The sequence below is a fragment of the Pseudophryne corroboree genome, chromosome 4, assembly GCF_028390025.1.
Source record: "Pseudophryne corroboree isolate aPseCor3 chromosome 4, aPseCor3.hap2, whole genome shotgun sequence".
NCBI lineage: Eukaryota > Metazoa > Chordata > Amphibia > Anura > Myobatrachidae > Pseudophryne > Pseudophryne corroboree.
Genome location: NC_086447.1, coordinates 879,048,856 through 879,062,967, shown reverse-complemented (window position 1 = coordinate 879,062,967; position 14,112 = coordinate 879,048,856). Strand labels below are relative to the sequence as shown.

Below are 14,112 nucleotides of genomic sequence, written 5' to 3'. Positions count from 1 at the left end.
CCTGCCTGCCGCGCTGTGTAAAATGGGGACACCTGCCTGCCGCGCTGTGTAAAATGGGGACACCTGCCTGCTGTAATGTGTAAAAAGGGGACTTTTTTATTTTTATTTTTTCCCCACTGTGGTGGGTGTGATGATATCAGATGAGGCCATGCCCACTTTAATGAGACCACGCCCATTTTAATCAGGCCACACACCCTTGTCGGGAGCGCGCGCGCCTACTTTTTCTTTTTATGGCTATATGGGGGGCACACTTTTCTTTTTTTTTTTAGAGCAATAGGGGGGGGGGGGGCGCATTTTGAAATCTCGCACTGGGAGCCAAATTGTCTAGAAACGGCCCTGCCTGTGTGATTAATATATCCATTACTTGTATAACGAAGACTTCATTAAAAAAAAATATAAACTTTTCTGCAGTTGATTAAACTACTGTATATTATGGGGTAAATTTACTAAGGTGGGAGTTTTTTAGAACTGGTGATGTTGCCCATAGCAAACAATCAGATTCTACTTAACATTTGTCTAGCTGCTTCTAGAAGATAATAGATACAATCTGATTGGTTGCTATGGGCAACATCACCAGTTCTAAAAATCTCCCACCTTAGTAAATTTACCCTTATGTGTTTTATTTGGTGTTATTATTTATGCAATGTTATATTTTATAAAATTTCATACATTTTTGTAATGTTCATAATAGGTCTTGGTGCCCTGATCGTACTCTGTCTCAAGCACGGAAATATATCAGACATTCCTTAGATGTTAAGTATACAGAACCTGACATTTTAAATCTTGAGAGTACTTGGAAAGAAAGTGACAATCGTACTCCTTTAATTTGTTTTCTCTCTATGGGCTCAGATCCCACAAATCAGATTAATGCACTTGCAAAGAAACTTAAACTTGGTAAGTGTTGGAACTATTATATGAAATTAGTGTCCGAGTGTAGATTTAAGTCCCTTCCGTCTCATGTAAAAACTGTTGTAGCGGTGACAGTGACAGAGAATTATATGAGTGATATTTGTAGGGAGGCAACGCCTCCTTCCTCCCCTTGCAGCTCTCACTGCCTGCTGACAGGACCCAGACCATTAACCCCCACCCCAGACTCACCCCCCATCTGCACTCTAAGCGCTCAACACTATTCTTCATCCCACTGGAGGAGTACGCAATTAGCCTAAAACAGACACTTTTTATAGTTGAATTGTTCTCAGGACCAGACCTAGGGGGATGGAGACGGTATCCTGGCTGATGAGATGTCGGCTGTCATGGTCACTAAAGCGGCATCCCGCCAGCCATAATATCGGCAGCGTGCGAAGCGAGTCCCTACACGAGCTCGCTGAGCTCACCACACTTCGGGCTCAATGGTGAACTTCGCTCACCGCGGGTTCTATTCACTCTCAGGTGGTGGGTCCACGTATTCCGATCTCTGGCACTTTACCAGCTGTCGGGATTCCAGCGTCAGGATCCTGAATGCTGGGATCACAACAGCCGGTATATTTACTACATTCCAGTCCTAGGAATAGGCAACCAAGTGCCTAGGGTTACCTAGCTCCAGGGGGGATGTCCAGGACTTAGCTGGGCAGAGGAAGCTACAGTAACTGAGCAGGAGCAGCACCAGTCAAGTTCAACCGTCTGCCAGAGCCCATGCTGAACCCTGATTGGAGGAGCTCAACACATGCGCCTCTAACGTGACCCCTGGTGCTCCAGCAACCTCAAAGGTTTATTCTCTGTTCTACCACTCGCCTGCACACACTTCACAGCTACCAGGTTTCCAGCAGAATTGAAAGATCACTGCCTGGAAGAAGCTCCTTCTAATAGCAGCTTCACCGCTGCTATTAGAATGGCCTGGGGGAAATCCTTATATCCCCAACGCGGCGTGCTGATCTGATGCCAGCACTCCTGTAATGAATAGGAGTTAAAAGAGTAAAAGCAGCAGTCAGTGAAATGACCACACTGGATGCTGGCTGTGCAGGGCGCATGGGCCCTTTGGTCAAGGGGACGCCGCTCGCCCCACACTCTGCATCCAGAGCAGGGTCTAGCAGTGTCCATCGGTGCCATATTTCTGAAGCTCTCTACAGAATCTACGCCAGATACTTTGCTTTGCTGAGAAGTTGGAGATGTACTATATGAAGGATATATTAAATGCATCATTATATACCAATATATTGTATACTGTATGCAATATATAAAAATGTATAAGATGGTTTTGTGATGGTAGGAAAGTAACTCCTTGTGCATATAAAGCTAGAGTATTCGGAGGTAATACAATATGAAATAGCACAACTCCTGCCTTAGTGAGAAGGGCATTGTCATTTGTTCACAGTTATTAATGCAAACTCCTGATTTATTAACAGTTTATGAGCATTTCTGACATTTCCTCACAGCATTATGACCAATGTAACATTTAAACTTTTATATATGTCTTTTTCCGATGTCTCATTAATGGTTTTGTCTGTTCTAATAAAGAATGTAGGACTCTATCTATGGGACAAGGACAAGGCGTTCACGCACGTAGACTCATCCAGATGTCAATGCAACAGGTGTGTTTATATTGCACAAGATTTTATGCCAATAACACTTCCAGAGTACACTACACATAATTAAATGACTTCAAAATTGTGTTATGATTAAATTAAGAAAACAACATCCCACCAAAACTTTATACAATAACGTGCACTTACAAATGCATGTTATTACATAATTTATATTCATCAAATAAAATGGACACTTGATCCTGAATTTGTCACTCAATCCAGGGCGTACGAGACAGATGTTATTCTACTTTGTCACCTGCACTATGTTCCAAATTATACTTATAGTTATTGGGTTATTTCGATTCATATATTTATCTTTTTCTACCACATGTTACATATAGTGTACAAAGGCATATTTTATTCCATCTCCCACAGAGGGCCTGATTCTAAGTTGTTTGCTATTTGCATTTAAATACACAGTAGCGGTGCACAAATATGCTAATGCTGCAAGAGGTGTCTGAGGATAAAGACGCCCACTGCCAACATTGCAAATCCGAGTGCACATCAGATCACCATTGAGCAGCATCAGCCATCTGAGTAAACCTAAATGCCCCATAGATGTACAGTATGCGGTGATCGACATCCAGAGCTGATTGGCGATCCGTCTGGGAAATTAAACATCTTACAAATGCAGATTTGCAATACTGATGTGACTGAGTTACATGTTTGGTACAAGACTGTGTAGCGGGACACATGGCGCAGCTCAGTCACATAATATGTGGTTCCCAAACGGGGCTGTTTAGTGCGATTTGAGAATAGGATAGTATGGACACATCTGTACGTAAATACACAATAATCTAAAAAAATCTATAACATTGAAAGCGGGGAGGGCTCATACCAAAGTTACACAGAGTGAGAGGGTTATACAAATATTTAGCAGAATTCTGTATCCTCTCCACATGCTGTATACGGGTGTGGTATGGAAGGTAGATAGTAACTAGGTCGACAGTGTCTAGGTTGACCACAATTGGTCGACATGGTCTAGGTCGACAGTGTCTTTAGGTCGACAGAGTCTAGGTCGACAGGTCAAAAGGTCGACATGAGTTTTTTATGGGGGATTTGTGTCGTTTTCTTCGTACAGTGACCGGGAACCCCAATTAGTGCAATGTGTCCCCTCGCATGGCTCGCGAGCTTCGGGAAAGGTGCCGTTACCAATTGTAGCCCATGTGGATCGTTAAGTATAAAAAGATTCAAAAAAAGAAAAAAATTGGGAAAAACTCATGTCGCCCTTTTGACCTGTCGACCTAGAAACCCTGTCGACCTAGTTACTGTCGACTAATAGTTGTTGACATAGATAGTGTCGACCTAGAGACCGGATCCCGCTGTATATGTAGTATAGATGTCCTTCTGATGGTTCTGCTTTTCCGAATTCTCTCTGATGAAAAAGATAACATCCACAAAGCATCCAAAGCATTTCAGCATTATTCTTTTTCTAGGCGAACACCACGGTATTGTTTCATTTGAAACACTTTATCTTATAAGGTGGATTTATGAAAATGTAAAAAAAATACTGTTACTGTTAGTTCGAGTTACTGTCACTGTTTCTGTAATTCTTGCTCTAGTACAGTAAGTCTATCCGCCATGTACAACACTGACCGTGTGTTTGTTGTTTGATACAGGGAGGATGGGTCCTTCTTCAAAACTGTCACTGTGGACTGGACTTTATGGACGAATTACTTGAAACTATTCAAACCAAAGAAGTAATTCATGAAACATTTAGGATCTGGTTAACGACCGAGGCTCACAATAAGTTTCCAATAACACTGCTACAGGTGCGTGTCACCAATTCTCCAGCATCTAAATATTTGGGAAGGGGATAACCCCACGGCATTTCTTTTTTCTTTTTATGTTTAACCACTTTTACAGTATTAATAAAATAAAGCCTACACAGGTCATAGCGATCTTTGCAGTGCTCTACACAAACTCTCCTGCCAGAGGCAGGTCTCTTATGTGAGCGGGTTATCTGTCCGCTTTGTGGCGGGTTCTAAACCCAAATCCGGGGGTTCTATTCTTTTAACTAAAAAAACATTGATAGTGAGCCGATGTACTGATGTGTTCTAAAGTCAATTATTTGGTCGGTTTATCGTCAGTTTGGCCTTTAGTAAATGGGAGGATTGGGAAACCTAATAAAAAATGGTAAAAAAAATACCAAAACTGACCTTTAGCAACTATACCCCTTATAACCCACAGTTGGCAAGGGCGTATCCTAGTTGATATCTAAAATGCCGTTTCATAATAAAGCTGGCCAGCATTTTGGGCTACATGCAAAAGCATTCAGTAGTTACAATGCATGCAAAATAATAAATGTATTTGGTTCCTTGCATTGGAGCATGGTTTGTCCAGGGGCAAAGTCACTTTCTTTTTTCTGCTTTACTCTCAACTGTAGCATCAGTCTATAAGTAAGGAACTTTTTTTTAACTTTATTAATATACCAGCTTTATTTTAGTATTTTTATTAGTGCCAATATTTTATTCTTTTACAAAAGGGGACACTATGGTATTTTATTTTTCAGTGGGCACTACTTTATCATTATTCATTTTATAAAAACACCAAAAATTATTAATAATATAATAAGGGGGAAAATTACCATTTGGAATTACTATGACATCCACAGACCACCGGTACCAGGATCATCTCTCAGTGGGGGAGGGCACTTTGTCTAGCACCAGATGCTGAATAGCGCAGATGTGTTACTGGTAGGAAGGGGGCTACTGTATCTCACCTGTATCTTATCCAGTGCTGCTCCTGGACTGCAGTGGCTACCACACAGTTTATGGGGGAGGGGTGGTTAGCACTAGAGATGAGCGGGTTCGGTTTTACTCGGATTTACTTTGATCTCAAAACGGCATCTTATTGGCTCACGGATGTCACGTATTTTGGATAGCCAATAAGAAAAATCCAGATAAAACCGAACTGGTGTTAATTCTGGCGTTAAATCTGAACCCTCTCATCTCTAGTTAGCACATATAAACATACATATTCTGCTGTATGTAATATATGTGCTGACTGGTTACGGGCAGCGCTGTGATACTCCCAGGACTCCGTATTGGGCTTCTCTTCTCCTTCCATCAGAAGTCCGCCCCCAGACTCCCATTGGCTAGTTTCAAACAAGTCTGGGGGCGGGTTTACAGTGGAAGGAGAAGTGTAGCCAAATGCTGTCCAGGGTGCAGCTGCGACTGCTGTGATGCACACAGCACTGCCAATCTCCAGGGTAACCAGTCAGCACATATATTACATACAGCATAACGTATGTTTATTTATTAATTACCAGTTATTAATATAGCGCACACATATTCTGCAGCGCTTTGCAGAGAATATTTGGTCATTCTTATCAGTCCCTGCCCCAGTGGAGTTTACAATCTATATTCCCTAGCACATGTACACGCACACACATTCATGCTACGATAAATTTTACTGGGATACAATTAACCTGGCAGTATATTTTTTGGATTGTGGGTGGAAACCGGAATACCTGGAGGAAACCCACGCAAGTCAGGGCCATCTTTTCGTATGGGCTCAATGGGTAGTTGCCCAAGGGGTAAAAGGGCTATAGGCTGATAGCTGAGGGTCCCCTTTTTTCCAGGGGTACCAGATTTTTGAAAATCGGGTCAGGGGAACCGGAGATATTCCACTTCACAGCAATGGTCCCCATCTGAGCCTGTTAATTGCTCTTTTCAGACAGATATCTCAGGTTCTGTCTGACTAAGAGTTTCTGAGGGTACAGTCCAAAAGCTGGGACTCTCCCTTTTTCAGCGGACACTGGCAGCTTGTCTCTACTATGTCCCGAACCAGAGATTTCAGCCTTCCAGCAGCTGGTCCCTACTCCAGCTCCACACGCCTATTATGCAGTTTTATATATTTGTTGGTGGATTGCTCTGGCTCCTGAACTCTGATCCCCAAGTCCCCAGGATCTCCTGAAATGTGGGACTCTCCAGTTTTTTTTAATCCAATTAGAAGCTAAGAAATCTTTTTCCAGGAACTGGAGATATCTGCTGTCAAGCAAGCTGCCTTCCCTCCGGAAAATGATGAGTATTAAGCACACTCCACTATCCACCCCTCCCCTGTGTATTACACCCCCCCCCCCCCCCCACTACCCTGGAAGTCATGTACCGGGGCCGCTTCATTCAGCCCAATGCCCCCTTTTACAGTTTAGTGTTCTCCCTCCCGCCCCATCTCCCACCATCTGTGCAGTAAAGGAGTAATTAGCAGAAATTACTGCTCCAGGTCCTACATGCTGAGCAGAAGATAGACCACCCCCCTACTGGCCGCAGGACATCAAAGCTGCCGCTGATAGCACCCCCCCCACCCCTACCGCTGGGGGATGGGTAGGGGCCCCAGCGCATTGCTTTGCCCAGGGGCCTACACAGCTGTTAAGACGGCCCTGACTAAAATACGGGGAGAATATACAAACTCCACACAGTTAGGGACATGGTGGGAATCTAACCCATGACCTCAGTGCTGTTAGGCAGTGATACTAACCATTACATCATCTGTACTGCCCTATATGTGCTAACCGCACACCCTCTATGCACTGTGTGGTCGGCGCTGCAGCCCAGGAGCAGTAGCGGGCACTGATCTCATCTAAATCATCTATAATTTCAGGTGACTTGTTTCAGCATCGATTTGTTACAACTCATTACATTTGGCAACTTGTATTCGCAGCATAAAAAATAGGGATGACAACATTTTGAGGTTGATTCTGAGTTGTACACAGAGACGCAGACAGTAGCGTGTATTGGGGGTCATTCCGAGTTGTTCGCTCGGTAAATTTCTTCACATCGCAGCGATTTTCCGCTTAGTGCGCATGCGCAATGTCCGCACTGCGCCAAGTAAATTTGCTATGCAGTTAGGAATTTTACTCACGGATTTTTCCTCGTTCTGGTGATCGTAATGTGATTGACAGGAAGTGGGTGTTTCTGGGCGGAAACTGGCCGTTTTATAGGAGTGTGCGAAAAAATGCTACCGTTTCTGGGAAAAACGCGGGAGTGGCTGGAGAAACGGAGGAGTGTCTGGGCGAACGCTGGGTGTGTTTGTGACGTCAAACCAGGAACGACAAGCACTGAACTGATCGCAGATGCCGAGTAAGTCTCGAGTTACTCAGAAACTGCACAGAGATGTCTTATCGCAATATTGCGAATCTTTCGTTCGCAATTTTGATAAGCTAAGATTCACTCCCAGTAGGCGGCGGCTTAGCGTGTGCAAAGCTGCTAAAAGCAGCTTGCGATCGAACAACTCGGAATGACCCCCATTGGCCGATGCCTATCTGTGAGTTGATGCAGCTGCTGCTACAAACCCCCCCCCACCCCCACACATAAAGAGCCAGAGGAAACTGCTTGCTGCTGATCAGTATATGCTGTGTGCTAGGCTTGGGAGACAGCAGGCTGTAATTAATTGCCACACTCGCCCCCTCTCTCGTCGCCACTGCTACTAGCCACCGCCCAGGAATGCCCATTACTTTTCCACAATATTTCTGAATCGATCATAGCAGCATCTTTGTGCATACACTCTGTGTAACACATGCGTTGTAGGGAATTTGAGAAATATTTGCGCATGTGCAGTTACAAATAATCAGTCATCTGCGGAAACATCGATATTGTGTGTGAAAGGCCCTCTGTCACTAAATTTACCTGCATCATCATTGCATCTGTACTGGACTTCCATCTCCTGCAAGAGTTAGGTCTCTTAAATGGCGTGTATGCTGCTTCTACTTCAGTCACTATTACTGTACATGGGGGGTCATTCTGAGTTGATCGTGGCTGACATGCGGGGGGACGCCCAGCACAGGCCTAGTCTGCCCCGCATGTCAGTGCCACCCCCCAACCCCGCACAAATACAAAAGCATTGCGCTTTTGTATTTCTGGAGTAACTCCCGGCCAGCGCAGCTCCTGCGGCTGGCCGGGAGTTGTTTGTCACTGCCGCTGGCCGCAGCGGCTGCGTGGGACGTCAAGCAGCCGCCGCGTCCCGCCCCCCCTCCAATGGTCCGGCCATGCCTACGTTGGCCGGACCGCGCCCCCTGAACGGCGGCTTAATGCCGCTGTTCAGCCCCCTCCCACCCAGTGACCGTCTCTGTTTCAGAGGCGATCGCTAGGCAACGATGACGGCGCAGTTCCGACCCGAACGCTGCGCTGCGACATACTGCAGTGAACGATCGGGTCGGAATGACCCCCATGAACCCACCACCTAATACTCAGCCTAAGCTCATTCCTTCCCTCTCCCATTCCACCTCTCCAGGCAGTGCGAGTCGTCAGTGTAAGCTGTGCACAGAGCTGCATACTGATACAGACGTAGCTTGTTTTCATGCCTGTGAGCAGTAAGCGGATGTGTATTTTATGTAAATAAACAGGCTTGTGTCTGACTGTACATGTGCGCCAAAATGTTTCTTTCCGATGCATATTTTCACAGCTTGACATGATACATGATGATAGCCTCTTAATTCCAGAAAGAAAAGTAACTGCCATGAAACAATGATTTCTTGACAAATAAAATTCTTTGTACAGTTTATTTTAATTTAAAAATAAATTGCTCGTTCCTCAACAGATATCTATCAAATTTACCGATGAGTCCCCCCAGGGAATGCGAGCTTGCTTGAAGAAGACGTTTGCCGGAATTAGTCAGAATCTGCTGGATGCCGGCTGCCTCCCTGTGTGGAGACCTCTGCTGTACACTGTGGCCTTTCTTCACTCTGCTGTCCAGGTTAGATTCTTTCCACGTGACTCGATTTTATGTGGTAGACAAGCACAACACTGGGGTCCATCATATTAGGAAACTCCCTGGTTCTGCGGAGCTCAGAGAGAAACATGTCCCAGCTCACATTAATATATACAGTATCTGCCAACATGTGACATCACCAGATACTTCAGCGCTATCTTCCCCATGGCTTTGTACCGCTGCTGTGTCTGATCTCAGCATGGCAAAAACAGAAGAAAATCATTATAAAAAAGAAATGATTCTTTTAATAAGCATTTTAAACATATTTTAAGATTTTTACGTTTGTTTTTAGTTTCTTGGAACTTTTGTTATCTATTTCTGATTTTGTAACTGTTTAATTGTATATAAATGTCAAAAAGATCCAACGTTTTAGAGAAAGTTGTGGTGATAAGAGATTTTGTATTGCCGTGATACAATAAGTGGCAATAAAAATCATCCTTATTGATATATTTTGATTCATAGATCCAGTGCTTTTTGTTTTCAATTAAAACAGGTGCCGGTATTCTAGCTGATTCTAGATTTATACTCACTCTGGATAAAACCCCTTTCAGATTGCATTTGGTGGGCCGCATCCGGGAGCTGTACACAGGTGCTACCCTGGGGCAACCCACTTGGGCCCCATTCACACTGGCGTTCCCAGCCTGGCATATTGCCGGGTTGGTGGTGACAGGGGTGATGCATGTGGAGGCTTTGCTTGGAGATTAGATGATCTCCAAGCGTGCTCTTCACTATAGTGTGAAAGGGAAATGGATCCCAACGACTCGGCAACCCGTTCACACCGCACAGCGACTTGGGTTAAAGCTGTATGTGACCCGGGATATTTCCGCTGGCCCTTTTCAGACCGCACAGCAACCTGGGATACTGCACACTGATGTGCATAACCTGGGTTACCAGCTTGCAGTCTGAAAGGGTGTAAGTGAGCAGATGCTTATTTTATTCACTTCTGAAATGATTTAACTGATTTCTTCCTGTTTCTGGAAGTAGTTTTACAAATTCAAATTTGGACAAAAAAAAATGTGCCAGTACTGCGTTCCCCTGAGTACCACCATCAAAAAAGCTCTGATAGGCTTCTTAATGACAGCACCATGCACCATACTGCAGATGAAGAGCACAATTACAGAATAATATTTACAGATGTGTCCTCACTTACTGCGGGCCCATAAGCCAGTACGGCACAAGACGCCCAGCAAGACAGAGACGCTCGATGAGGAAATTTTGCATTTTAGTCACATCAAAGACACATCTGTACAACGCTGTGGAATATGTGTGCGCTATATAAATAACTGGTAATAAATAAATAACGATGCAGCAGAAAGCAGTTCACAGTCTACTACAAATGCTGGGCTGTGACTTTTTTTAGGAATTGGTTTTACAGATGTACAAAGTTGTAGATGAGGAATTTGGCATGATGATGGAAAAGCCGCAGCTATTTGCAACAGGGCCCTTCTTACTGGAGATGAGCGGGTTCGGTTCTCAAAGAACCCAACCCTATCGAACTTCACCATTCGATTCCGGTTCCGAGCCAGGCTCGGGTTTTCCCGCCTGACTCGGAAACCAGAACGAGGCAAAACGTCGTCATCCCACTGTCGGAATCTCGCAGGATTTGGATTCCATATAAGGAGCCGCGCGTCGCCGCCATTTTCACTCCGGCATTGGAGAGTGTAGCGAGAGGACGTGTCTCCCTTCTCTCAGTGTCCGTGTCTTGTGCTGCATCTGTCCAGTCACAGTGGTGGTGTCCCCTGCTGCCATATGTCCAGTGCTGCTGTATAGGGTGCTGTGTTGTGCTGCATCAGTTCAGGGTGGTGCATTGTGCTGTATCAGTCCAGTCACAGTGGTGGTGTCCCCTGCTGCCATATGTCCAGTGCTGCTGTATAAGTCCAGTCCATTGCAGTGGTGCTGTGTTGTCCTGCATCAGTACAGTGGTAGTGTCTTGTGCTGCATCTGTCCAGTCACAGTGCTTGTGTCCCCTGCTGCCATATGCCCAGTGCTGCTGTATAATTATCTGTGTTGTCCTGCATCAGACCAGTGGTAGTGTCCTGGGCATCAGTCAGTCCAGTGACCATTCACAGTGGTGGTGGCATCTGCTGCCATATGCCCAGTGCTGCTGTATAATTATCTGTGTTGTCCTGCATCAGACCAGTGGTAGTGTCCTGGGCATCAGTCAGTCCAGTGACCATTCACAGTGGTGGTGGCATCTGCTGCCATATGCCCAGTGCTGCTGTATAATTATCTGTGTTGTCCTGCATCAGACCAGTGCTGGTGTCCTGTGCATCAGTCAGTCCAGTGACCATTCACAGTGGTGGTGTCATCTGCTGCCATATGCCCAGTGCTGCTGTATAATTATCTGTGTTGTCCTGCATCAGTCCAGTGCTATTATCCTGTGCATCAGTCAGTCCAGTGACCATTTACAGTGGTGGTGTCATCTGCAGCTATATGCCCAGTGCTGCTGTATAATTATCTGTGTTGTCCTGCATCAGACCAGTGCTAGTGTCCTGTGCATCAGCCATCAGTCATTCCAGTGACCAGGCAGTCACAGTGGTATACGCTGCTGCTATATGTCCACTGCTACAGTATTATAATAATAACAAGTCCCTTACAGTGTTGCTGTGTTGTCCTGCATCAGACCAGTGGTAGTGTCCTGTGCATCAGCCATCAGTCATTCCTGTGCCACATATTGTTATCAGCGGCGGGTCGCGCCCTCTCCCGGCCGTTGCTAGGCAGCGGGGCCGGTGCATCACTTCTGCCGCTGACTCCCGTTTCCCCGACCGTTTGCCTAGCAACCTGAGACGCCAGGCGGCCGCGTTGCCGTGCAGTCCCGGCTGTTACTAGCAGCCGGGACGCCGCACCCTGCGCGCTACTTCAGCTGGGGCAATCAGGATCTGGATCTTTAAGGGATCCAGACCAGGACAGCCCCGCCGGTGATAGCTTCTTGTGAAGCTGCTTCCTGCCCCTGGAGTGTTCCTGTCCAGCCTTCCTGTCCTGTGATCCTGTGTCCTGAGTCCTGGTGTCCGGAGCCTGATCATTGAAATCTGTCCAGCCTTCCAGTCCTGTGACCCAGTATCTGCAGCCTTGGGGTTCCTGTTCCATCTGTGTGCACCTTTACTAGTGTCGTGAGTAGCGGCTCTGCAGCATCTTACGGCCTTGGCCGTATTATTCCCACTTTTTTGCTTTGGTGTTTTCTGCGGAGTTTTCCGCCATTGCTGTCCTCGCCGAAATACGACAGTGTCGTGTTTGGCGTTTGGGCAGCATTGCTTTTGTTACGTTTTTCTTGGCAGCCGCGCCGCACATACATTACTTGTAGTGTTCAGTAGTTTCCCCTTCTCTTTTGTGTGTCAGTTTTTAGTTAGGGGTTCCCCTTGTTCTCTCTCTGTCTCGGTTTACGCCTTGTCACCTACTAAGACGGGGGGGGGGGGGGCATCGGAGTCGGGCAGACCTAATCCGCCCATCAAACGCGGCTGCCGTGGGCCCAAGAAACCATAGTCTTGCAGGCGTAGACCGACCACTTGGGGGAGACAACGGAGTCAGGGTTTCATAGGGGTTGCTGCTGAACTCAGCTCAAACTGCAGCATCACGTTCCTGTACTCGGAGCTCATCCACCCTGTCTCTTGGGTACAAAGTACAGTGAACGTAACACATATTGTGTTATATAACTCCAGAAAAATAAGGGAGAACACAAATTTGGAGGATAAAATAGGGAAAGATCAAGAACCACTTCCTTCTAGTGCTGAAGTTGCTGCCACTAGTTATGACATAGACGATGAAATGCCATCAACGTCGTCTGCCAAAGGTCGATGCCCAATGTCATAGTAGAGGGCATGTAAAATCCAAAAAGCCAAAGTTCAGTAAAATTACCTAAAAAAATAAGATTTTACTTACCGGTAAATCTATTTCTCGTAGTCCGTAGTGGATGCTGGGGACTCCGTAAGGACCATGGGAATAGACGGGCTCCGCAGGAGACATGGGCACTTTAAGAAAGAATTTAGATTCTGGTGTGCTCTGGCTCCTCCCTCTATGTCCCTCCTCCAGACCTCAGTTAGAGAAACTGTGCCCGGAAGAGCTGACAGTACAAGGAAAGGATTTTGGGAATCCAGGGTAAGACTCATACCAGTCACACCAATCACACCGTATAACTTGTGATAACTTTACCCAGTTAACAGTATGAACAATCACAGAGCATCAGATAAACTCTGATGAAACTATAACATAACCCTTATTTAAGCAATAACTATATACAAGCATTGCAGAAGAAGTCCGCACTTGGGGCGGGCGCCCAGCATCCACTACGGACTACGAGAAATAGATTTACCGGTAAGTAAAATCTTATTTTCTCTAACGTCCTAGCGGATGCTGGGGACTCCGTAAGGACCATGGGGATTATACCAAAGCTCCCAAACGGGCGGGAGAGAGCGGATGACTCTGCAGCACCGAATGAGCAAACACAAGGTCCTCCGTGGCCAGGGTATCAAACTTGTAGAACTTTGCAAAGGTGTTTGAACCTGACCAAGTAGCCGCTCGGCAAAGCTGTAATGCCGAGACCCCTCGGGCAGCCGCCCAAGAAGAGCCCACCTTCCTTGTGGAATGGGCCTTAACTGAATTAGGCAGCGGCAACCCAGCCGCAGAATGAGCCTGCTGAATCGTGTTACAGATCCAGCGAGCAATAGTTTGCTTTGAAGCAGGTGCCCCAAGCTTGTTGGAAGCATACAGGATAAACAAAGATTCTGTTTTCCTGACCTTAGCCGTTCTGGCTACATAAACCTTCAAAGCCCCGACCACATCCAGTGACTCGGAATCCTCCAAGTCAGTAGTAGCCACAGGCACCACAATAGGTTGGTTTATATGAAAGGATGAAACCACTTTCGGCAGAAATTGTGGGCGGGCCCGC

The 14,112-nt window shown here is 46.0% G+C and overlaps 1 protein-coding gene across 1 annotated transcript in view; it reads left to right on the top strand.

Annotated features, from left to right (window-relative positions):
* DNAH8 (dynein axonemal heavy chain 8) overlaps positions 1-14,112 on the top strand; it is a 1,853,457-nt gene that overhangs the window by 1,717,526 nt on the left and 121,819 nt on the right. Inside the window, exons 82-85 of the mRNA XM_063918852.1 lie at positions 692-894; positions 2,455-2,528; positions 4,142-4,294; positions 9,060-9,215. Coding sequence (XP_063774922.1) covers positions 692-894; positions 2,455-2,528; positions 4,142-4,294; positions 9,060-9,215 — 586 coding nt within the window. The remainder of the gene's footprint in view (positions 1-691; positions 895-2,454; positions 2,529-4,141; positions 4,295-9,059; positions 9,216-14,112) is intronic.